This window comes from Vombatus ursinus, unplaced genomic scaffold (assembly GCF_900497805.2).
Source record: "Vombatus ursinus unplaced genomic scaffold, bare-nosed wombat genome assembly UNPS02014808.1, whole genome shotgun sequence".
NCBI lineage: Eukaryota > Metazoa > Chordata > Mammalia > Diprotodontia > Vombatidae > Vombatus > Vombatus ursinus.
In genome coordinates this window covers 2,629,271-2,655,440 of record NW_020954586.1, presented here as the reverse complement: position 1 = coordinate 2,655,440, position 26,170 = coordinate 2,629,271, and the positions used below count along the sequence as shown (strand labels likewise).

Here is a 26,170-nt window from a genome sequence, read left to right as displayed (position 1 = left end):
TGGATAGCATTTTTCATCATGAGTCCTTTAGAATTGTTGGGTCTCTGTATTGATCAGTTAGCTAAGTCATTCACAGATGACTATCATTACAATATTGCTGTTGCTGTTTGCAGTGTTCTCCTGGTGCTGCTCACCTCACTTTGTATTAGTTCCTTCGTCAGTCTTCCAGGTTTTTCTGAAACCTGCCCCCTTATCATTTCTTATAGCACAGTTGTATTGCATCACAGTCATATGCCACAATTGATTTGGCCATTCCCCAATTGCTGAGCATCCCTTCAATTTCCAATTCTTTGCCACCACAAAAAGACCTATTAGAAATATTTTTGTACATATGGGTCTTTTTCCTCTTTTCTTTGATTTCTTTGGGATACTGACCTAATATTGGTATGATTGGGCCAAAGGCTATGCACAGCCTTAGAGCCCTTTGGGCATAGTTCCAACTTGTTCTCTCAAGGGGTTTGTCCAATTCACGACTCCCTTAACTTAAGTTAGTGTACCCTTTTTTCCCCACATCCTCTCCAGCATTTATCATTTTGCTTTTCTGTCACGTTAACCAATCACATCAGAGTTGATTTAATTTGCATTTCTCTAATTATTAGTGAGGGCAGCTAGGTGGCACAGTGGATAGAGCACTGGCTTGAAGTTAGGAAGACCTGAATTCAGATCCAGCCTCAGATACTTCCTAGCAGTGTGACCCTGGACACCTAATCCTGTTTGCCTCAGTTTCCTTATCTGCAAAATGAGCTGGAGAAGGAATTGGCAAACCATTCCAGTATCTTTGTCAAAAAAAAACCCAGATGGAGTCATGACGAGTCAGACATGACTGAAATGACTAAACAACAATAGTTGTTAGTAATTTAGAGCATTTTTTAACGTGACTTGATAGCTTTAATTTCTTTTCCTGAAAACTGCCTATTCGTAGGATTTGGTTTCCTTGACTGATTTCTTACTAGAACTGTAGGCTACTGGAAAGGGAGGGGTAAAGTTCTGCTTCTGAAGATGAGGAAGAATGATGGGGAGTCAAAGGCTTGAAGCTGTAAACAGAAGTTTGAGGGGAAGAGAGAAGAGTGCCCAGCAATAAAACTCGTGTGTGTGTGTGTGTGTGTGTGTGTGTGTGTCTGTGTGTGTGTGTGTGTGTGTGTGTGTGTGTGTTTAATACTGAAGCTACATATATATGAAATGGAATGATGAAATTATGGTGGAATACTGTTGTGCTGTAAGATATAATAAAGAGGATAATTTTAGAGAAACTTGGGAAGACCTAAATGAACTGATACAAAGTAAAGTGAGCAGAACCAGGTGTGTGTGCGCACGCGCATACGTGCACAGGCATACCATTGCAGAGCTAAATTTGAACAGATGGAGGGCAGTATAATTTCCTAGATATTGTTGAGGTTTGGTGGAATGGGAATTGTAATTTAAATATGACAAGGGGTCAGTAAATGTTTGGTTTAAAAGAAATTAATTGGAGAAGGAGTGATAAGAATAGAAGTGTAAAGCAGTTTTTCATAAGTGTTTTATGTACTATATCTGTTTTGGTCATAATAATTACGTGAAGTAAGAAAAGAAGGGTTATTATCCACTTTTAATGATGAGAAAACTAGGCCTCCTAAGTAACTTTCTTGGAATGACGGAACTAATGAGTGGTATATCCCAGGACTCAAACCCAGGTCTTCTGAATCTAGTTCAGTGCTGTTTTTATTTAACTGCACTACTTTTCTTTTATATTAAGGCATTCACTACATACTAAAGTCTACACCTGTGTAGAAATCTATAAACCTTAGTATGTAATAAGCACAAAAGAAAGCATTTGAGTGTGGACAAAGGAAGAAACAAATAGTGATGTAGTTGCAGATATAAAACGGACCTCTAAGTGGCGCAGTCAGTAGAGTGCTGGGTCTGGAGTCAGGAAGACTCGTCTTCCTCAGTTCAAATCTGGCCTCAGATACTTACCAGCTGAGCGACCCTGGACAAGTCACCTGACCCTGTTTGCCTCAGTTTCCTCATCTGTGAAATTACCTGGAGAAGGAACTGGGAGACTACTTCAGTGTCTTTGCTAAGAAAAATCCTAAATAAGGTCACGAAGAGTTGGACATGACTGAAATGGCAAAACAAAACTGAGCTGCTCATAAGAATGTGAAAGGTGTTATCTTAATGTCGGCTATAAAACTGGAACAGCAGCAGGGTCTAGTGGTTTCATTTATCCAAAACTTCATAGATTTTTGACTTACTGACAATTTACTTTCTTAGAAGCAAAAGCAGAAACTGTTGTACATTTGAACTTTGTTATAATCAAAAAGGGAAAGCTGATTGATGAATTGGAATTCATAAGAACCTTAGGAGAAAGTGACCAATTATAATAAGAGAAGGGGACATGAGATGTGCTTAAACACATCTCCCAGGTTTTAGGAAAACGTTTTCAGAAGTTAGGATTAGTTGTTCTTGATAGAGATTCCAAAGGAGAAGGTTTTTTTGAAAAAGAGCCAGAAGAGTCTCAGAAATGAAATTCTGCCTAAATGACCATGGATATACTTGATGAGGAAGAAAATATCTGTATGTGGGAGGTGACAGAGGAATGACATTGGAAAACCCAAGTGCCTGAACAGGGCTTATGCGAGACTATAATGAAATCTGACACATAACCAAGATGGAGGAGATGGGCCATAGAGTCAAGGACAATTATGTAACAGATAGCACAGTCCTATGAGAACAGTGTCAGCCTAGAATTGGCTAATGCTTACGATATGATAAAGATAAAAATAAAGAAGAGGTGAGTCCATTGCTTGTGGGAAAATGGTTTGAGGTTTCCATATGAGAAAAACAGAATTATCTAACTCTTACTATGCCTGATTTTATTTTTTTAATCAAGGATCATCAAACTTGAGTGAAGGCAAACATTCTCTTCTCCAAGTAGGTGAGCATCTGTTCACTTCGATGGATTAGCACCATTGGTAGTCTTTGAATAGACATGGAAAATAAAAAACAGAAAAGCTAGAAAGATGGAGGTCGGCTTGACATCTGTTCTCATGGAAATTGTGGAGTGGATTATGCAGTGGATGATCTCTGATACCTTAGGACAGTCATAGGAAGTGCAGTGGGTATCCAGCGTTCAGTCGTGCCAAACCAAATTAATTTACTTTTTTGGCAAAATGATTAGATTTGTAGAACAAAGGAGTGCCTTAGATACAGTTTGATTTTAAAATAATGAACTCTCTTATGCTATCCTTGTAGATAATATGGAGAAGTGAAATTTGGATCATAGTACAGTTGGGTTCATTCATAGCTATTTGAACAGTCATACTTCGACTGGATATACTTCGGTGACTTGGATGAAGTTGTCACCTTCTTTGCCTATCATGCTTACTGATGATAGCAAATCTGGCAGTGATCACTAATTTATGAGATAGGAGAACTAGGATTCAGGTACTCTCTGTGGGCCTGGACTAAATTCCTGGGACGAAAATAAACCTTGCACTTGGTTTCTGTATGCATTTATGAAATGGGAAGTTGTTGTTCACCTCTAAATCTTGCAATTAAGACTTGGAAGTTTCTACTGATAGAAAAGCTCTGTGGGAGTTGATAGTGACAGAACTGCTTAAACAGTGTGTATGGTTTGTCTGTGTTAACTGATGACAATATCCAGCTCAAGTGAAGTAATAATGTTCACTTTTGACTACCTTGGCATTGTTGTGTTCGATTCTGAGTGCCCCAAGTTTAAGAGGGATTTTGACAAACCATGCTATATGCAGAGACAGTCTACAAGAATAGGTTGGTAAGAGTTCTGGAAACCGTGCGGCACCTGTTATTTGAACATCAGGCTTTAACGTAGAGAACACTTGGGGATGGGAAACAGGGATATAATATCTGTATTTAAATATTTTAAGTACTATCACATGAAGGAGGAAGTAGATATTGTGTTTTTCTCGATGCCAGCGGTAGACCGAGTGCTGAAAATCATAGTAATATGTTTTAAAACTTATTTACTTTGAACAAATTGGATTTGTACCAAGGATGCAAGGATGTTTCAACCTTACAAAACAACCATCATAAATATTGAAAATAAAAATGACTGAAACCACATGATTACATTGTTGTAACAAAAAGACTTTTGCAAAATGTAGTAGTCATTTATGGTTGTTTTTTTTTTTAATCAGAGGTATAGATGGGCATTTTTAATATGAAAATTATATCTCTAAAATAAAAACTGGCATTATTTGCAGTGGAGAAGCATTAGAAATTTTCCTACTAAATATAAGGTTAAAATTGGTATATTACCCCTTTCCACTATTATTTGACATTTTTAGCTATGCAAGTGATATTAGTAAGATGAGAAAGAAAATAAAGACATAAACATTACCAAATAGATGGAATACTTTACATGCAGGTGACATTAGAGTTTACTTAGCTAATCTCAGAGAATCAGAAAAAACTGACAATACTTTAAGTAAAATCGCAGGAAACAAAATAAATGAACATAAGTTATCAGCATTTCTATAAAGTAATAACAAAACCAATGGAAAAATGGTAGCGAAATTCCACTCAAAATAAAGTAAAGCTACTTAAAATATTTGGGAGTCCGTCTCCTAAGACATGTTCAAGACATCAAAACAGAATTACAGTATATTTTTTAAAGAAAGATAAATAGGCCAATATTTGGAGAGAGATTTATTGCTTAATGGTTGGGTGACACCAATATAAAATTGATCTACAGATTCAGAGGTATACCAGTCTTAATTAGCTTGGGATTGGTTACTACCTAGAGAATGACAATTCGTTTTTAGGAACAAAAGTTCTAAACACTTTTGGTTAAATATAAGGAAGGTACATGCTTTCATTGAAACATCAAAGTAGAAAGCTCAATAACCATCTGTGGTGGTTGGGTGGAGGTGGTTGCATGTGAGGCTGGATCTCTTTTCACTTTTATGGTTTGTGATTTGCGAGTCTTTGTCACCTCTATTACTTTTGTTGATCTTCAAGAGTATATTTTACTTTAAGGTAACTTTGATAAACCAAAATTTATAAGTTAGTTGGTATTTATGAACAGCATTATTGAAAGAATTCCTGACAGTTCTTTTAAATAGTGAGTTTCTTTGTTGTGTTCACAGTTGGTTTCCTTTTAATAAATTGATCTAAATATTTAGTGTGATACAGCTGACCTTGGAATGTTTCAGAGTTGTTTATAACCTAAGATAGATCAGTATACTTTCTAACCATGTACATTCAGCGGTCATCTGTTTTAAGAGTAGCCTGTGGGAAAACATACTCTAGGCCCCTGGTATCAAATTCAAACAGAAAGGAAGAAGGAGGGCACTAAACGATACAGAAAAATCTCTGTGGGTGTATATCAACTTTAAAAAATAACATATTAACCCTGTATATTCTGTTGTGTTTTTTTAAAAAAAAATATTTCCCAGTTACATTTTAATCTGGTTTTGCTGTACTTGAGTGCATCATATTTGACACCTCTGCTTTAGAACCATTATGTCTGAAATGTATCGCATGTTTTCTTTTTTTCATATAACCAGAGATTGTTGAAGGTTTACAACTCACTAAAAACCTCTAGCAAATGACAATTATGTTATCTGTCAGTAAAGCTCTTGACTTTCCACCATATTATAAGCCATAATTATTGCTCATTGGATAGAATTATTTTATTTGCTTTGAAATACCTTGTAGAGTGCTTCATTTCAACTAAAAACGTTATTTTCTTATTGTCTCTCTTTACTTATTTTACTTACTCTCTACCCCTTGGAAGGATAAAGACCTATCCCTTCCAAATCGCAACTTTTCCCCCATCATGGAGTATCACCATAAAAAAACTTTTATTATAGGGGCAGCTAGGTGGCGCAGTGAATAGAGCACCAGCCCTGGAGTCAGGAGGACCTGAGTTCAAAACCAGTCTCAGACACATAACACTCACTAGCTGTGTGACTGTGGATAAGTCACTTAACCCCAATTGCTCTCACCAAAAAAAAAAACAAAACAAAACAAAAAACCTTTTATTGTATTAGATCTCTGTGTATTATATGTTTTATTTCTTCTACGAGCCACTTTGAATGAAATCCCAAAGGTTTGTCCATTTAATTTATTTGTACTGCCATTTTATTGAAATATACATGAGTGCCTAACGTCTAGAAATATTTTTTATGTGGTTTTTTTAAGTGGTAGCAACATTTATTGTTCTGTTGGACATACAATCTATTATGCCTTTGGCTCTGCTGTTTTAAGATACACCTATGCTCTTTGTAGTCAGTCTTTGACTATTTATTACAGAGGAGGGAGAAGATGCATAGATAAATACAGATAATTTTGAAAATCTGTCGTTTTGTATTTAACTTTGAAAAATATCCATGTGCCCTTTCAGGTCACATGATCATTCCCACCTGTCATCAGAAGAGATTTTTTTTTTATGTGAGGACAATGAATAGAAACTCCTCCTTTTTTGATGGCTCTGTGAATGTCTTGCTGTAATGGCCACTTATTTCTGTTTTTTGTTTCGTTTTCTTTGTTTTTGTTTGTTTTTTTGTCTTTGCAGGTCGAGGCAGAGGTGAAGGTGGTTTTTACCAAAGAAGTTTTGACGAAATTGAGGGTGGATTTGGCCGAGGTGGCGGCGGCCGAGAAATGCACCGATCACAGAGCTGGGAAGAAAGGTAACCCCTGCCCTGGTGGCCTCTGCAGCCCCAAACGTGGGTCCTGGGAACCCTTCACTTCCCTCCTCTTTCTGGGGTGAGGTCACTCCACACATTGGATTGGTTTGATAGTCTGAGGAGCAGTCTGGGCTGAAAACCTGCTCATGTTGTGAGAGGAGAGATGGAACAAACCCAGTAGGAGAATATTCCTGAAGAATAATATTCCTGTGCATTTAACAAATAATGTTCTCAGCAAGACTGTCCTCACTTTGTCAGTACTTTGTCGGATCTCTCATCCATGTGGGTGCTCCTTTCATCGGTACAGAATGCAACCAATCCAAGTATTCTTATCTGTGCAACTGTTGTTGATGTCCTCACGTAAATCTTCCGTAGGGAATCCTGACAATGGGTTAGGGGCTGTCCTCATTTTCCTTTGATAGTGTGTGGATACCAGTGGGGCCTGTGGGCTGTTCATTGGTTATCCCTTGTTCTTGCTCTGTGACTGGCAGAAATCCTTCTCCTGCTATGTACATAGCTTTTAAAAATGTTTTGTTGGTATTCTTGTCTTTTTAAAATGTTGTGAATTCCCAGTGATTCTCTCCTTTCCCTCTCCCCCAACCTTCCTTTGTTTTTGTTTTTTTTAAAACAAATAAGTATATTCAAGAAAAACAGATCAACACATTGGCCTTGTCTGAAAATGTCTGTATTGTCCATCGCCCATCTGCCAAAAAGCTAGAGGCATTCTTCACCATCAGTCCTTTGAAGTAATGCTTGTTCATGCAATTGGTTTGAGTTTTGATGTCTTTCAGTGTTGTTTTTCTTTATATTATAGTGGTCATTGTATAAATTATTTTCCTGGTTCTGTTCACTTCACTCTGTGACAGTTTATACCAGTCTTAGAAAATTTCTCTAAATTCTTTAATTCAGAGAATTTCTTATGACAATAATATTCCATTTAATTCCAATGTCATAAGTCGTGCTTATATTCTTCATGCACTTCTCTATATTATATCCTACTTAGGCCTACTGTGTGCTTCTCCAGATGCATAGTAATTAAGAAGGGTGTGGCCCCAACTGTCCACATAAGATGAACCAAATGAATGAAGAAAGCCTGTTGGCCAGATTGTCATATCCACTTGGATGGACGGTGTATAGTAGAGCTGGTCCATCAGTCTACACGTCTTAGACCGTGAAGAGACAATGAATTGGGTCCATCATTGACTAGGAAGGAGAAGCCTATATTGCCTTTGAGAAGTTACCTGGTCTTTTTCATGACCCCATGTTTCTTTCTGAAACAAAGGCCCATATTTGGCTGAGACTAATAGGATACTACGGTCTCTGGAGAATTTTAGTTTTCAGTCATCCAATGTCGCTCAGGATAGATAATTTAATCTCTAGTAAAATGTTTACTTGGATTAAAGGTGAACTTGAGCAGCTAAAGGCTTGTCTTTTCAGGTTGTTTAATGAAACGGGCCTTTCTAGTGAGTCTTACCCCTCTTTTTTGTTGCTAGTCCTAAGCTAAGAAGAAAGTGTGTACCAGAACTGGCGTTGAAATTATCATATGGCTTCATAGTCCTTGTTCAAAAGTTTATTTCTGTTTTTCTAGGGGAGACAGACGGTTTGAAAAACCAGGGCGAAAAGATTCAGGTAAGGTGTTTGGAAGTTCGAATTATGACTTTCATTCTCTAATTGCTTGTTTTCAGTTTTGAGTTATTCTAGGATTTTATAGGGAAAGACAAACTAGAGTGGCCATATATTTCCTATGTGTTCTATATGGTATAGGTTCCCAGGTAGAGGCATGGCAATGATGTTTTCATAATGGATATTTAACTATTTCCTGAATCCCGTGGTGGTTTGTAAAACTGTGAGTTTGCATCAATTCTTTTTGGGGCAAGGGTGATTGGGGAAGGAGGCAGATTGTATGTAGTATTTGTGGAAAATTTGGAGGTTTAATTTTTTTTTCCATTTGGAAAGCTTTGCTTTAAGATTACTTGAAAAATGGGGCAGTACGTTTCCAATTTCCTATAAGAAAAGTATAGTTTAGAACAGGCCTGCACAACCTGTGGCTTGCCAAAGGATTTCCTCTACATGCCTCTACATGCAAAGGATGTTTTTCTCTACATTTTTTGCAGGCTGCTTGAAATCCTTTGGCCAGCTGCAGGTTGTGTAGACCTGGTTTAGAAATAGGATAGCAGTTATGGATTCTGGACCAAAGGACTGGATTATGGTCTGGAGTCTAGGTCAAGTAGCTTGGTGAGAGCTTTTTGGCAAAATGGAGCCTTAGGAATTATTACAGATGCTGCTGTGATAGGAAAGGCATTATGATAGAGTGCACAGAAGGCTGGCTTTAGAGTCAGGATAGACCTGAGATCAAATCTTACCTCTCAGCCTTATTATCTGTGTAACTTTGGGGCAGTCACTTTGCCTCTTTCCTCAACTGTAAAATGAAGTTAATAATGCTCATAGTACCTCTCAGCTAGGGTAGATGTGGATAGTGGCTGGAGTGCTGGGCCTAGAGTCAGGGAGACTCCTCTTCCTGAGTTCAAATCTGACCTCAGATACTAACTAGCTGTGTGACCCTGGGCAAGTCACTTCACCCTGTTTGCCTCAGTTTCCTCATCTGTAAAATGAGCTGCAGAAGGAAATGGCAAACCGCTCCAGTATCTCAGCCAAGAAAACAAAAGCCAAAAAACCCAAATGGAGTCTTGAGGGGTCGGACACAGCCAAAGATGACTGAACAAGAAGTCTCTCTAAAAGAGTTGATCAGAGAATCACTTAAGATAATCATACACATGAAGTGCTTTGTAAACCTTGAGGCTCTTCTAGAGGTTAGCTCCAAAGATAGTAAGCACTTATTGAGTGTTTACTACATCATTACTCTTTTGCTAAGCTCTGGGTTTATTTAAACAAACAAAAAGCAGACCCAGTCCCCGTCCTCAGGAGACCTTCTTCCGAGGTGGGGAGACAATGTACCACCAACTGTGTGCACACAGGACACCTGCAGAGTCATGGGAGGGCCTCCTAGAGCGGAGGGGGAGGGGGCAGCAAAGGCTTCTTGCTGAAGATGGGACTTGAACTGAGGCTTAAGGGAAGGAATTCCATTGACCATCTTGACTGAGAAGTCTGTAGTCTTGGTCTAGACAATGTAATGAAAGTTTTCTGCTGTTATGAACTTGGGTCCTTTATTATGTGCTAGGGAATTTTTAAAAGTAAGATGTCTCTCTTTAACAGCTCTAAATTCAGTTTTTAAAGAGAAATGAAAGTTCTTTCTCTATAGCCATGAGGAACCAAAAGATGAATTTATAGCAGAAACTGGCCAGTATTAGCCTGCAAAGCTTTCTTGTCACAGTGTCTAATGCCACTCAATGTGAGGTATGTGCGGGAAGCCGCTACTTCCCTCTATAAGATGTCCAGATATGACATGGTGACCCACAGAAGAGTGTTCATGGTAGACCTAGCGCCAGCTTCTGTTTTCAGGAAGCTCATTTTGGGCAGGGCTGGCGTCAGTACAGCAATGCTAAGTTAGGAGACTGAAAAGTAACTAGTTATTGCTGTTGAGAGAAAGTAAAAACAGGTGAATATTACTTTGGCACCATTCTAATTCCAGTCACGATTAGTGTTTTTTCAGGAACAGATTTCCTTACTTAGTCATTTATATCTCAGTCCCTGTCATCTTATTAATCTGGGTTTTCATGGACTCAGGGCAAGAGAGACCAAAATCAAACTTTCTGGTTAGCAGATCCAGGTACTTAAGAAACCTATCACAAATGACCTGTGCCGTTGTGGCTTTAGTGAGCTTGTCAGGAGTCATGTTGTAGAACTATCTATCAGTCTTGTGCTTTTTAATGTTGAGTCATAATGCCATCCCCTTCATTAGACCGTGAGCTCCTTGAGGGCAGGGTTTGTATTGTGCACAGCATAGTGCCTGGCTCATTGTAGGTGTTTAATAAATGTTACTGACTAACTAGTATAGTGTAGTGAGAAGAATATTGGGTTCTGAATAAGCAGAGCTGACCTTCCACTTGTGTCTGGTTGACCTTGGGCATTTACCCAAACTTTCTGGGCTTCTGTCCCTTGATCAGTCATATAAGGAGTTTGGCTTGGAAGATTACTAATGCCCTCTGCAGCATGGCGTTTGGAGGTGGGGTGCTTTGTAAAGCTTAAAGCACAATGTAAGCCATTACCTGTTAATATTTGAAGTAAAATGAAAGATACAGTTGGAAGGAACATGAACTGCCTTGGATTCTACATATCCCTGCAAATGCCCAAAGAGACTTCCTCTATGCTGTTAAAATGAATGATAATAATAGCAGCTGACACTGATGTCACATCATGAGGTAGATGAGGCACTTTACATAAATCCTCTCCTCTCAGGTAGGTGTTACAGGTTTTAATAGCCTCATTTTACAGAAGAAGAAACTAAGGTTCAGAAAGGGGAATCCAGTCCCTTGCTCATGGTCACCCAGATGTCTAGTGAATTTGAACCTGAATTTTTTTGGGTTTTTAAGCCCATGATCCTTTCTACTACAGTATTGTTAACTAATAAGGTAATGAGAATACCATTCATATTATTCCATTTGATATAGAGATGTTACTAACGTGGTTAAGAAATTCTAGCAACCACTTTGAAGCATCAATAGGTGACCATTTCTTGTTTTAATGTATTCATGTTCTCTTTGTTTAATGAAGTATAAGAAAAAGCCAGAAGTTTCTGATGAGTGAAATAGCTTATGGAAAACCATATGGAAGGGTTATAATTGTACTCGGTTAATCCCATGAAGGTAATTTTGCACATAAAGTATCTGTATTCAGAGTGTGTTCAGTAAAGACAAACACTTCCCTCCCGGGCTCTTTCCCTTTAGACACACCAAGAAGGCTAAGTTATAGGTAGCTTCATCCCAATACTGATGTTTGGGAACTTGCAGAGATATTAAGATCGGGGAGGACTTTCTCCTAGAGTGTAATATGGGCTTATAGGGAACATTTGGGGGGGAAATAAAAGCTCATCTTCCTGCTGCTTGTTTAGAACTTGGCTGTATATCCCAATTCAGACGTGGAGGTGATTTTCAAGATTGTTGAGTCCAGCCCCCTCACGTTAACAGATGAGGAAACTTGACCCAGGGATGCCTGGTGCCTGGTTTTAGGTCAAACAACAACTAGGAAGCCACAGAGTGGAGCACAGGGAACCTCTGCTTCTCTGACTCCAAACCCGGCTGGCTTTCCACCCTCGAGAGCCTGTGGGTTAGAGAATGGGGCTCCTTCAGGTGCCTGTTAATTGGCACTCAGTTTGTGCCCATTACCATGGAGACCAGGAGTGAACATTCTACACTGAAGTTGCCTTCCACAGAAATTACATTAAGAGCCAGTGGGATGAACACTAGGGCACATTTCATATGAAGTTTCTTAGTTGATACTAAGTAATGTAAATGTCAGGGACTAAAATGATACTAATAAACTTAATGGATTTTGTAATGTGAGTATGTGATTCTAAATAGCCCCTTTTTGATGTAAAGTACTGAGAAACTGAAAATGTTCTAGTTGCTACATGGCTACTAGCAAAGGAAGATTTTTTAGCTCATTCGGCAAAGTGTAAGTATCTTGACCTTCAGCCAAGCCCTTAATGCTTCATTACACTGCCCCCAGGAGTTTATTCATAGTGAACTCTAAGAATATTTCACAGAATCGGAAGGTCCCTGAGAGGTCACGTGGAGTCCAAGTTCTTCCTAAACAAGACTCACCTGTCCATTCTGTCTGACTCATGATTGATCATCTGGCTTTTACTGAGAGACCTCCAGAGAGGGGGAGTCACTGACTAGCTGTTCACACAGCCCACTTTAAGGTGGTGGTAAATGTTCGTGTCATAAAGAAGTAAGACACAAATGCAAACAAGCGAAGTGTTGAGTAGTGACTATGTTAGAATGAAGGCAATGTGTGAACCTGTCATCCTTGCTCCCTCTTCCTCTACCTCCCTGTTGTGTACTCTTCTGGGTGCGATGCAGATTGTACATTGGAAACGTGAAGGTTATGATCCTGGACCTCTTTCCTTACTTGGTTATGGGTTGAGCGTAAAGGAAATAACGTCAAAGAAAGCCTTTCAGTCTACTAGGGGAAAGCTTTCAATATAAGTGTCAGTTATATTTTTCATAATCCAAGGGCTTTTGGTTTGTTTTCATTCATTTGTTTTCAGTTGTGTCCTACTCTTCATGACCCATTTGAAGTTTTCTTGGCAAAAATACTGGAGTGATTTGATACTTCCTTCTCCAGCTCATTTTACAGATGAGGAAACTGAGGCAAACAAGATTAAGTATCTCATCCAGGGTCACATAGTTCAAAATTGTCTTGAGGCCAGATTTGAACTGAGGAAGATGAGTCTTTTTGAGTCTAGGCCAGTCCTGCCAAAGGATTTTGGGTGGCCAGCGAAAAATGTAGAGGCTGTAAAAACAGTTCTGCACAACATCTGGCCTGTGGGCTGCTTTGGGGGCCTCAAGCGGCCTGCTGTAGGCATAGCACTCTATCCACTGGGCCCCTAGCTGCTCAGTGCATCTGATACTCCCTGTTGGTCAGTAATTCCAGTAATCTTGTGTTAGGATAGAAGCCTTTTGTTACTATATCCTTAAAACAACCAAAAAACAACTTTTCAAGTGGCAGATAGCTATTATAGTCTTTAAGCCAGGCCTTTTCTCTTTGCCATTTTTATCCTGCCTCTATTTAAAAAAAATTTCAGCAAGCATTAAATTTACAGCTTCTTCTTTAACTTGACATGTACTATTCTAAACATGTTTCCTGTCCTTGCTTGGTCATCACTAATGCAATATTCATCTTCCTCCAGTTTCTTTTTCCATGTAAATTTAATAGTGGGGACTTCCAAGGGGGGAGGTAGAATAATAACTCCTTGTGAGAATTTGGAAAGATTGAATTTGTGCGTTCTTATTTTATAAGTTGAGGTGTAGTTTAGTGTTGAAAAGAAATTTTAAAGTGTATGCCAAGAAAAGAGTGCAAGGTTTTGTTCATTAGGTTGATTGAAGAATGCTCTGTGAGAGTCAGATTTGAGACAGATTTACTAGAAAAAGAAGCAATGATCCAAGATAGCATGGCTTTATTAGGAAGAAGGCATGCCACACTAATGTATCTTTTTTTGACAGGGTTACTAAGTCAATAGATCAGGGATATGCCACAGATAAAGTTTTCCTGGCTTTTAGCAAAATATTTGATCAAGTTTCTTACGTTTACAGAAAAAATGGGGAGAGATGTGCTAGATGATAATAAAGTTAGTTTCAGAATCGGTTCTGTGGCTTGACCCAAAGAGTACTTAACATTTAGATAAAAACATGGAAGGAGGACTTCAGTGAGATGGTATAGGGATCTGGACTTTTCTCAGTAACTTGGATAAAGGGAGAGGTGTTTTCTTTGTCAGATTAGCAAATGGTATAAAAGCTGGTATGACTAGGTAACATACCGAATAATTAGAATCTAGAATGATCTAAACAGGTTAGAACCAATTGGACCAAATTAAACTAAGATGGAATGTAATAGAGCTAAAAGCAGCCTTATACTTGGTTTCAAAAAATCTTCCCAAGTACACGAAGGGGCAGACATGATTAGACCGTCAACAAGACTCTGAATAAGATGGGATAGAATGGGGTGTAGTGGACTGACAGGTGGGGACAACTCAGCAGTGTGACCTGGCTGCCACACAATATGGTCTTTGGCAGCACTGAGTATTCTATCTTCCAAGAACATGGAGATAACCCTCCCATTACACTTTATTCTGGTCAGACCACGTGCAGAGTACTGTGTACCATATTTTAGCAGACATTGATAGATTGGTGAACGTCCTGAGATATTGTGCCATGTGAGGTTAGGTTTGGAGGATGGTTTTAACTGGAGACCAGAAGCCTCAGGCTGAGAGGGAGGAGAATGTGGGAGATGGCTTTTTGGTAGGTGGAATAGCTTTACTCAAGCATTTGAAAGATTATCACCTGGAAAGGGAAGGAGAACTTTCTTAACAGTTGGCATTGTCCAGCAATAGAATGGACACCAGATTTGGTGAGCTCTTTCTCCTAGGAGGTCTTCAAGCAAAGTTTTGGATGACTGCTTGGCAGGCATGTTTTAGCGACAATTCTTTTTCAGATATAGTTTGGACTGGATGGTCAATCTTATGATTCTCTGATACTTTCATGGGTCTGCATTGTACCTGTAATTAATTTATTCCTTCCTCCATTAATTTAGTTTGTAAGTACAATGTCTAAATACTAAGTTAATACATCATTGGAAATAACAGACATAGCTACACTTAAGAGTAAGATGATTAAAATGTAGTTATCATCGAATAATAGAGTCGGAAGGAATTCTGAGGGTCATCTAGTCCAATGTCCTACTGATCTTTTGTGTTTTCAGAAGAATCTATGTGCTTTGGATTTAGAAAAGGAAATTTTGTTCTTAATTCTTTGATATGTAAATATTCAAACTAGATAATATTGCTTCTTTGCCAGTCTCTGTAGTAGTGTTATGTTTAAATGTCGTTTGTCTGTTTGAATCCTTAAATTCTTCTTCTTTTTTTTTAATCATTAAATTCTTAAAGAGACTTTGTGATTAGAATATATCCTATTTAGTTACAGTATGGAATCATTTGTATGTTTTCCTTAAAATGAAAACCATGATGATGTCATTTTCAGTTGGATGATTTGATTCCAACTTTTGCAATAGGCAGTGTTTGCTCATAGTATTTGCTTTAACGGAGTGCAATTTTGGAACCAGAGCACCTATGCTTGCATCTTCACCACTGGTTACCTGTATAGCTTGGGGTATTGGTTAGCTTTTCTCTGCCTGTCTTTGGTCATCTGCCAAATGAAGTGGTTGGATAAGACATAATCTCTACAATTCTTTCCAGCTATAAGTCAGTGAAACCATAATTCTAATAAAAATCTGTTTTAGTTGTATGTTTTGTTTTTTCAAAGTTTTCTAGGTTGTATTGACTTGCCTTCCATCTTTAATAATAAATCTCGATAGGAAAAATAAAAATGTTAAATTGTAAACCCTCTTTTCTGTAAAAAAAAAAAAAACAACAAGCAATGTTAGAATAAAGACTGTAGTTAGGTATTTTAAATAATGTACATAGATTTAATGGGTGTTATTTTCTTTTTAGTAAGTCAAAAGTATCTCTTTTTTGTAGCCCTAATATTGGTTCATTTTTACGTATGATGGTCAGGCAAAATTATTCTAACAAAAGATACAAAGCACATGTATCATTATTTCTTATATCCCAAATAAATAGTTTGCTACTAACTTAAAAACACTCTCTACAGGGTCATTTTTTTTTCTTTTGTCTTTGACTAGAGCTTTTTGAATTAGGTCTAATTTGCCTTCATAAAAATTCTCTAAACACTTAAAAGTGTCATGTCCTTATGAATTTCATTATTAACTCTTAAAAATTAAATCTAGTACTTAATGATCTTCCTGGCTTTGTGAAAAGTGTGATAATTCATATAACATAATCATTATATCCAAGGAGAATTTACATCATATAGTTACTTCAAATTGGAATTATATGTATTACATTAATTTATAGATTTAAATGGAATTGCTATGGGTAGGCTTTCTTTTTTCTTTTTTTTGGAGGTTACTTTCTTGAATTCATTGCCTTTTACAAAAAATATCAACTCATTTAAATGTCAACAGAAATGAAGTCTGTATAATTTTTCTTTCAGTCACTGTAGCTTTGATCAGTTTAGTGAAATCAGCTGGTAGAATTATTGCTTTCCCAGATTCTATGTTACTAGAGTGTCTGCAGTTAATTCATCCATTAGTCTCAGTTTATGTGGTCATATATCATGCTTTGCATACCATGCTGTAATTGAAGAAAAAGATAATGGGAGAGCAATGATGAGGGGAAAGCAGCTGCACATCCAGTTAAGTAGTTTAATATATTTTTAAAATGTAGCCATGTTCTGAATCTATTCTGCTAGCCCAGTCTCAGAGATCTGAAAGTTATCAATGTGTTGTCCATTAATATTGATTCCCATGTCAGTCCTGTTTGGGCTCTTAGGGACTATAGCAGTTTGAAGTTCAGGGATAGTTTTGTCAAAATTCTCCATTTTGATAATATATTCCCCTTTGGAACCTCGAGTCATCAGAGAGGCAAAACAGTGATGCATCATGATCTCTGATGGTAGGTAGGATGTCCTCCTTTGGCATATTTCCCCTGTGCCCTCATGAATAGCTGAGAGGAAAACTACTAATTCAAAGTGTCCAGAATTTTCATGCTGGAGAAAAGCAGCTAGAGGGCTTGAGGGTGTAATGGGGTGATAGTAGGTCAATGGAAAGGTGAAGAGTGGACACTCCTCAGAGCTGATACTGTCAAGGTGCAAGTCCACACTGGTCTGATAGATTTGGTTATTTTCTCGCTCCTGGTAGAGAATAGCAGAAACCCGGACGCAGGTGAGTGGGGTTTGTTGAGTGTTTGCCACTTTGAAGATCAGATTTGGTTTGCCATCTATGTGGGCTACTACTGCCAAGTCAGTAAAGCGGATCCAGAAAATTCTGTTCTTTGGACGGGCAATCTTTGCCACAAAGGCACCTAGATTAGAAACAGTTGACTTTGTTACAAACTTATCATTAATTCTAACTAACTTTTATGAGCTAATGTACCAAGTGTCGTATTTTCGGTATTATTTCTTACATTAGGTTAGATGTGATATTGTTTGTATTTTAGGTATCATTTTTTGGAATTGATTAGGAACTAGATTCTAAGTGTCATGTACTACCTCTTGGAATTGATCTTGTTTAACTTTTTTGGGAATGTAAACCTTTTAAGTACGGCCTGGAAACAATTTGTGTGTTTAGTAAGTGCATGTTTTGTCAAAACTTTTCAAAGAAAGAAAATATATTTTCTTGGGGTACATGTTCTTAACTATAAATTTAAATCAGGTCTGCACAACATATAGTCTGCAGGCCGCTGTTGACCCACCAAAGGATTTCAGGTGGCTTGTGGAAAATATAGAGGATGTAAAAGAAGGTAAAGATGTAACAAGTACTTTGTCTATGCCCCGCTTAACCTGCCTTCCACTAGTCATTATTGTCCCTGTCATGTAATTTGGTGGGTGTATTGCCACTATGTACTCTGTCCTGTTTGTCCCATGACCCGCAGCAACCAACCATCGTTATACCTTTACTTGGAAAGTGAACCGCTAGAAACTTATCTGGGGTCTGAAGAAGTTTAGCCTATTTTAATTTTGGCCCCTACCTACTGCCAAGTGGTGCAGGTCTGATCTAGATGGAGATATTTTAATATGAATAAAATCGCTTTTGTTTATTGGGAATGGGAAAATTCCATTTTCCTCGTTTCTTAGATTTGGGGGTGGGGGCAGTGACCTCTGATTTCATCAGCGTAGTGACTTTCCAGCTCCACTGATCTGTGGTTTGTAATCTTGCTGAGGTGTTGGGAAGTTAAGTGACTTGACCAAGGTCACCCAGCTAGGACCATCTAAAAAGACTCCACTACACCAATATTCTCCAAACTTTTTTGATTGCAGATCCATATTGTTAAAAGATTTTTTTAGAGTGTGCCCCAATTGGTAAAAAAAAACAAAACAAAAAAACAAAAAAAACTTTGAGCACCTCTCTCAAGTGTATAATTATTTACTTATACCTTATACATGTACTACTCCATCAGTAATTATATAGGTTATAAAACTTTCCCCAAGTAGACATTTTTAAATATGATGTCATATTTTATCTTAGAATCAACAGGGAGCCTCTGGAGTTTTGAGAATGGTAGTGAGATGGTCTCATCTGTGATTCTGTGAGCTATGGGAGGATTACTTGGAGAGGAGAAAGACTTGCAGCAGATAGACCGATTAGGGGGCTGTTGTATGAGCCCGGGCAAGATGTGATGAGGTCCTGAGCTACAGTGATCCCTGGGTCAGTAGGAAAAGGGGCCAGATGTCAGTAATGAAGAATCAGAACTGATTGGATGGGTGGGAGGGGCCAAAATGAGGCGTCCAAAGGACCTGGAGCTTGGGAGAAACTTGCATGACTGGAAATATGGTCATGCCCTTGATAGTAGCTGGGAAGTTTGGAAGAGAGGAGGGTTTGGCCTATGGGATTAACCCTGGTTTACTCAAAATGGAGAGTGATGGGGCTCTTCCTTGCCGCAGTCCAGAGGTCATCTTGGGGGGGGGGCAGCGGTATTGAGACAGGGTTGGAATTTTCTGTGCCCTGAAGGGTCACCACCCTACTTCAAATGGGATACTGGTATGTACCTCATGGAGGTAACTTATATAATAGAGGGATTGTTGGGGAGGAGGGCAAGTATGGTTGTGTGAGAGCTGTCTTTCTATTTGGTTACATACCCTTTGGGGACCCACTTCGAAGACCACTGCATTTTATTATCTATTATTAGGAAACTGTTGATATGTCTCTCTGTGTGTTGGGCAAGAGGAGGAGAGCACCTGGTAAAGGGAAATGCCCTTTGGGAGTTGCCAGACCCTTAAAGCTGAAATAGAGCTTTATTTTAAGTCAAATGGTCTTCATGATAGGGAGAGTGTATTGAAATAGTGCTGGATTTGGAGTTTGAGGGCCTGGTTTCAGATTTTGCTCTGCCACTATAAAGGATGAGCCACCATAATTTCTCACTGAAATTGATAGGCTTGTACCAGATTCTGTTTGTTGCACTTCACAACTTTCAGTATTTGTTGCTGTGAATGGACTCAAGGAGTGTTATCACCTCTGAAAGCCAAGGTTTTTTCCCTTGTGAAAACATATATTTTAGAGCTTATATTAATTTAAAGGCTTTTAAAGTCCTTGCAACCAGATTATATCTTTTTAGCCTTGTTCAAGTTATCTTTCGCCAACCATAGAAAAAGTAGTCAAATCAACACATATTTAGTGATTACCTGTTACGCAAAAGACGTTATGGGAAATGCGTAACAAGCTAACTGAATGGTATAGAGAAATAGTGTCCAAGTTTAGATAGTTTAGGTATTTATTGCCTTCCAGGTGCCAACCTAAATCATGGACTGGTCATCTGATTTGCCAGAGATCCCAGCAGGACTGGGACCTGAATCCATGCCCCCTGACTCTTCACACAGCATTCCTCTGAGGGATCGAGAAAAACATTTAGAGGAAAGGGCTTTTGTTTGTTGAGAGTGTTAGTCCTGCTAAGGGTTTCTACCTTCCCCGAGGTACTTCCCGAGGGCCTTTTTGAACAGTTCTGTGACACAGTTTTGCAACCTAGTTTCTAGTGGATTTTTATCTAGGGTGGGTGTTGGATTTAGTCTCCATCGTGTAACACTGACTCTGGTACTATGTCCCCAGTGGAGGGTCAGATGTAATCAGGGGGTAATTCTGACTTAATTGGAGAAAACCGAAAAATAAATTTTTGCTTACAATTAAGATGCAGAAGCCATATTTCACAATTTGGAAGCTATGTCTTCCCAACTAGGAGTGCATCTCATTGTGGGCTTCTAGGTTTGGGTGACTGAGATGCCAATCTTCCTTCTTAGCTGCTATGCTGCTTGGTCTCTTTTAGACCCTTCACTCCTTGAAGCCAGGGGACATGATGGAAATAACACAAAGTATTTTTTCCTGTACCTACAAAGACAAGACGTATTTGGCTTTCTTGAAAAGACTGTGGCATCCCTGTGGAACTTGATAAGAGTTAGGATTTACTAGCAAGGCAGCTTCTTCAGGATGAGAATGTCTTTAGCATAGAATTATTACTATTTCTCTCACTTGGAGGGAGGGAGGGAGGGAAACCTTTTTCTTCTCCCTGTTCCCTGGAAACTCCCACTCTAATGAGAACACGTCTCAGAGGTGAATCCTTCTCTGTGTTACATGGATTTCCTGTCCTTCCAAAATACTCGGTCACATTTTTGAGAGAACAAAGAAAATTACCTGTGATAAAGGCCTCCAGCATGATTCCCAGGAGCATCTGGGTGGCCAGTAAGAAAACTGCTCCGGGACATTCACCACTGGGGTACATGGTCCCATAGCCAATGGTGAGCTGCGTCTCCACTGAGAAACAGAATGCATCTGTGAAACTGGTGAGGTATTTTACACAGATAGTGTGGTTTTCAGGTGGTTTGTCATGGTTGATCCCAAGATCGCCATTCACCTCTGCCAGAACATACCAGAAGACTGCAAAGACAAGCCAGTGAAGCACAAACGATGCAGAAAAGATCAGTAACATCCATCGCCATCGCATGTCTATTAGGAGTCCCCACACGTCTTGGAGCCGGGCAAGGCAAGATCCCGGGGCTTTGCCCATTTGCAGGGTGCTGTGGCCATCTTTGGTCACCATCCTCTTGTGTGTCTGAGTCAGGAGTGGAGTCATGTACTTAGTGCCATCCATTCTGGACTGTTGCGCTCTGAAACCAGAAGATCTATTGGTGGCAGATGGTTAGTCAACATGAAAAGATTCTGACAGCCCCCACTAACATACAGTCTTGCACAAACACGCCAGCCCAAAATGATACCTTCCCTGTCTAAACTCTTACAGTATTTATCTATACCGTTCAGTAAGCTTGTTTTGAATTTCCCATAATGTCTTTTGCATAACAGGCATTCACTAAATACTTGGTTGATTTGATTACTTTTTCTATAGTTGGCAAAAGATAACTTGAATAAGGCTAAAAAGAAATCATCAAAATTGAATGAATTAATGACTTGTCACTTTATAATATTTAGATTAAAAAAACTGGAATTACTTGGCAGTTAAATTTCTATATAGTACCAGCTTTTTTAGATCACATCTACCTTGAGAATTTTCTATAAGGAAGCTTACTGTACAACGAACTTAGGAAACAGGTTGATGCTAAGCTTTTTGTCCCACTCTAGAGGCAGACAGGTGTTACGTAAGAACATATGTAACAATGAAGCATAACAGTGCTTCATCCACCTGTTCATTGTGTAGTAGGAATGGCACTAAACAAGTACCATTGGAGATTTTAAAAGAAGTTGAGCAAAATGAATCATTATGAAGGAGTCTAATGAAATGTCAGTTTTATAAAGATATGACACCATATAATAAAATGGGAGTTTGAACATTTTCATTGGCAGGTTCTCACTGGGGCATCTGGTTTTCCTTTGTTAAGCATAATTGGGTGTGTTTCACCTATGCTCACCCTTATGTGTGGTGTGCTAAATAAGGGGCTTCTACACACCGGAAATGAAATGAGGACTTTTTCCCATTGAATACACCTTTTAGAAAGAGTACATCATCACAGTAGTGGCCTGTTAGTTATAATCTCTACATAGAAACCTTGTCATTATTTTTACATCTTTTACTCGGAATAAGGATGCTTAAGAAGGCTCTTAACAGAAGCATTCAGCGTGGAAACTCTGCTCCTGTGGCTTCTTCGGGTGCTCTCAATAGCCATTGGCCTGACTTGGAGAGTTGAAAAATGAGGCAGATCACAACTGGTTATTAGATGATTAGTTATTTATTCCTCCTTTCTGCCAGAAAGATTCATTTTATGTCTTTCTGTAATTTTCTTTCTGAATTTTAGTCTCTGAAACCTTTTTTCTTCCTATTGAGCCATTGGATTTGAACCCCCAATTTAAAATGTTTCAGAAACATTTAAAAGGAGAAAGAGAGCATCCTAATTTTCCAGTTTTCATCATGAATCTATTTAGGGTTAACTGGTTACTTAAACTTCACATGTATACATTTTTAATGCTAGGTTGTCCATTAACACAGTTAAAAGCATTGCTGTCATCCTCCAAGTATAATGAAGATTACATGTTAATAACTAATTAGACCCTTGATGTAAAAATGATTATAAAGGTCTGTCATATTAGTGGTGCCCTGGCGTAATTATTTAATGACTGATTTTGCTAGGCACCATGCACAGACACATACTCACTGTTTTTATGAATGTTCAGTACTTCTCCAGAGGTGACTGATGTTGCTACAAATGTAATCTGTGTCAGCATGTGATTTTATTAAGCATAATTTTATTAGATTTTGCCCTGGCCCTCTACTTAGGTTTACTTTCATTTTCTTTAATATTTCTTCATGGAAGAATACAACATGAGATAGCTCATTATCTTCAGTCATCCTTTTAGGTATACATGTGATTTTTCAGTGCAGAGACTGCTGATTTGCATGTTGTTTTTCGGTCTGTACACTCTATTCTACTTTACTTACATCAGAATTTTTCTTACAAGGACCACTGTTAACTCTTTAGTTAATTTATTTTCACACTTAGATCTCCTTGGTTCAGAAATGTGCAGCATAAATCAGTTAAGTACTTCCTAAGTGCAGAGAGCAGTAGGGGAGATCCAGAGTTTAGTTAACAAAGACCCAGCCCCTGACTTCCTGGAGCTTGACTGCCCAGGCTGATGTGACACATACACATATGAGAGACGTGATTAGCAGAAACAGCATCATCCATGAATTAAAGTTATGTGCAGGGTAAGGAGCCTGCTAACCTGGTGTACATCCTCACACTTTAGGGCCTGGGGGCCCAGCATTACTCATTGAAGCCGTGGCCTTTTGCTCAAAAGTTTCATCCTGCTTAGTCTGACTTGTCAATTTTTTAAGCTTTTTTCTTATAAGTACTCCTAATCATGAAATTCACTTATTTAAGAATTAAGAGCTTCTGCCATTTGAATTTTAATTGTGTCTTCTCCATCCCCCACCCCAGCACAGTTCCTGAATCATCTTCTTCCTGCAGTTTTGTGCCCCCTACCTCTTAAACCCCTACCAGCCTGCTCCTCTCTCTGCTCTTTCTTTTGCTCTGACAGTTTAAGTATTTCTTTTTCTTGCTAAGGAGTTTGCCTGACTTCATGCTCAAGTCATTTTTGAAGACTCTGGGGCCTTTGCTGTCTGGTGAGTCAGACACGCTGAGCTATGTCCTACATTGCTGACAACATTGGACTCTGGCCTCAGTTGTTGCCGTGGGTGTGACCCTGCATAGGTCACTTCATCTTCAGGGGCCTCAGTTTGTTCGGGGTGATTTGGGCAGGACTTGGACCAGATAATAACTGTAGTAAGGATAGCAAACAAAATAGAGGACAGTTTAAGGTCAACAAAGCAATTCATCCTCATAAAAGCTCCAGGGAATTACTGTGATAATTACCCTCGTTTTACATTTAAGGAAATAGAGGCAGACTTGCCTATGGTCAAAAAGTTAGAAAGTATCTGAGGCAGGATTCGTCATACTCTGGTCTTCTGGTACTGAGTTGAGCGCTGTATCCACTCTGCCATGATCTCTGTGGTTTTTTCTGTTTCTAAATCATATGATCATGTTCCATGTCCCCATATGCCCATGTGCTGCTTTTCTATATTTTGCATAATTCATTCGCTGTTTTGTAATTTATCTGTAGCGATCAGTATGTGTGTGTATGTATGTATATGTGTGTGTGTGTGTACATATATATGTATATATATGTATTAGATTGTAATCAAAGATTGCCCCTAACCTTTTCTATTGTTATTTCTTTTGTGCTATCTGCAAAGTACTTCATCTTTTAGTGGATTCTGTCATTCAGTAAGTTATATTTTGATTGAATAAGTGAGGATGAATGAATATTATGTAGATGTTGTTACTGACTTCTACTTAGATGATTTCCGTCAGCTAAAATGCTTGTAATGAAATGAGTAGTGGAAAAGAAATTTTGAGAAAGTTTTATTTGAGTTGATAGAGCAAGATTTCGTACACGCACACACACGTGTGTGTGTGTGTGTGTTTTACTACTTTGGTGAGTTAAAATAAAGGACTATTAGACCCTTCAAGCTAAGGTCCTGAAATTATGTCTTCTCTGCCATGGTTTAAAATACTGTAATTCACACTATGTGGTAAAGATAAGTCATAACAATAAATATCATCTTAGTTGATCAGTTTTATTCACATTTGTTATAAACTGGGTCAGTACAGTTAAGACGTTATTGAGAATTATATACCAATTTTCTTTTTACATAATTGATAAAAACTACAAAATAATAGCCCATTCAGACCAATTAATAAGCTTCATGTCCTTTTTACTTTTTGTCTCCTTAATAGAAATAACTTTTTATTCCAATCTTAACCATCAACTTAAATAGTGAATTAAAATTAGGATATAGGTAGTGAAAGGTAGAGCAAGAGAGAGAGAGAGTGTATGTATGTGTGTGTGTGTATCCATTAATTGAAAATAATAACTATGCCAGCATTTAAATCCTTTGTCATTAGATTCTCAAATGTCCATTTTAGGAGTTTTTACTCTTGTAATTTACCCCTACTGAGTAAAAAGCAAAGCATAATCTTAAAAAAAAATCTTTTTAATTCCTTCCAGTGACTCTGTTCTCCAAGTGAAGTTTCTGAATCATAATCAGATATAGGCATGTATTCAGTGAGGTGATGAGAAATTCCAGGAATATTTTCAACCAGGCCATCCCATTTCTGATATTTCAAAAGAAATAATAGCCTTACTTCCGCCCTTCTAGTTAGTTATATTTTCATAGAATTACCCATATTGGACATAACTAATTATGACCCCTTACCTTTCTACCTACCACCCCCCCAACCCCCCCCATTAATAGTTTTTAATAGATAAATACTTACCAACTGTTTTGAAGCTTTGGCTAATGTGCAAAAATGTGGCTCTTTAGGGAATCTTGGAGGGGTATTTCTCTTTAGGCAGACAGCCCTATCTACAAGTCTAGTTTGTAGGGCTCTCTTGTTGAACTGGGTTTACAGTTCACATTCCTCTGTTTATAATGCAGTGGGGGCTGGTTTCTTCTGAAGCTGATGTGATTGGTCACTTAGTCTGCAGGGGGGCCAATTAGCTCTGATCATGTGGAAAAGAATGCTCGTTTGTTAGGAGGTCTTTCTTTACCCAACACAAACCTTAGCAGCCCTAGAGAAATCCTCCAAAACTGACTTGGAGAAGGGGTACATTTTTTTCTCTAATCAGAATCCGACTTTAGTAAGTTTTGCATAATCTTCCTTAAGGTTTTATTTGGAAGTCCAAAGGGATAAAATTCCTTACAGCTTTCCGTTTGGTCTTCTCTTTTATTGTAGGTTAAAGTACAAGATACTTCTACTAATAAAACCTCCTTTCTCCTATCACTTTATTATTTTTTTTTCTCCTATCACTTTAGATAAGGTTTATTTTGGAGAAGAATGTTATAATCAAAGATCTAAAAGAGACTTTTGAATCTAGCTTCCGTATTTTACAGATGAAAAAATTAAGATTCAGAATCCACAGTCATTTTGGTGATAAAGCCAGAACTAGAATTTAGGGTTAGAAATAGGCCAAGATGTTACTTTTATCTCTTTTTCAAATGTCATTCCTAGTTAGAATGGCTATTACAGGTTCCAGTGTTGTCCTGTTAGTAATAGATCATTGGGGAAAACCCCTCAACACATTTATAGGTCAGTATAGTAATATCTAGGACCTAACCTGTCCAATGACTTCTTTGGTAGAGGAACGGAAGAATTCAGTTATAAATCCAGCTTCAGGGGCATTTAAGGGATTTTTGCTTTAATGGCAAATATGGTGAACCTCAGTAAAATAAGGTGTACAGGACACAGACAATTCAGCTCAATGCCATAGTA

The 26,170-nt window shown here is 38.4% G+C and overlaps 2 protein-coding genes across 3 annotated transcripts in view; one reads left to right on the top strand and one right to left on the bottom strand.

Moving 5' to 3' along the window:
* The window catches only part of GIGYF2 (GRB10 interacting GYF protein 2), a 115,695-nt gene that overhangs the window by 20,296 nt on the left and 69,229 nt on the right, over positions 1–26,170 (top strand). The window contains exons 5-6 of the mRNA XM_027875274.1: positions 6,536–6,650; positions 8,236–8,276. Of these exons, the coding sequence (XP_027731075.1) occupies positions 6,536–6,650; positions 8,236–8,276 (156 nt within the window). The remainder of the gene's footprint in view (positions 1–6,535; positions 6,651–8,235; positions 8,277–26,170) is intronic.
* Positions 16,093–25,260, bottom strand: KCNJ13 (potassium voltage-gated channel subfamily J member 13). 2 transcript variants are annotated; one of them, XM_027875385.1, is made up of 3 exons: positions 25,175–25,260; positions 20,523–21,010; positions 16,093–17,205 (listed from the first exon to the last, which is right to left on the bottom strand). In XM_027875385.1, the coding sequence occupies exons 2-3, from the start codon at positions 20,977–20,979 to the stop codon at positions 16,583–16,585; spliced, it is 1,080 nt and encodes a 359-aa protein (XP_027731186.1). In that variant the 5' UTR covers positions 20,980–21,010; positions 25,175–25,260; the 3' UTR covers positions 16,093–16,582. The 2 variants fall into 2 exon arrangements, with proteins under 2 accessions (XP_027731186.1, XP_027731187.1); XM_027875386.1 differs by lacking the exon at positions 25,175–25,260 and adding an exon at positions 21,125–21,167.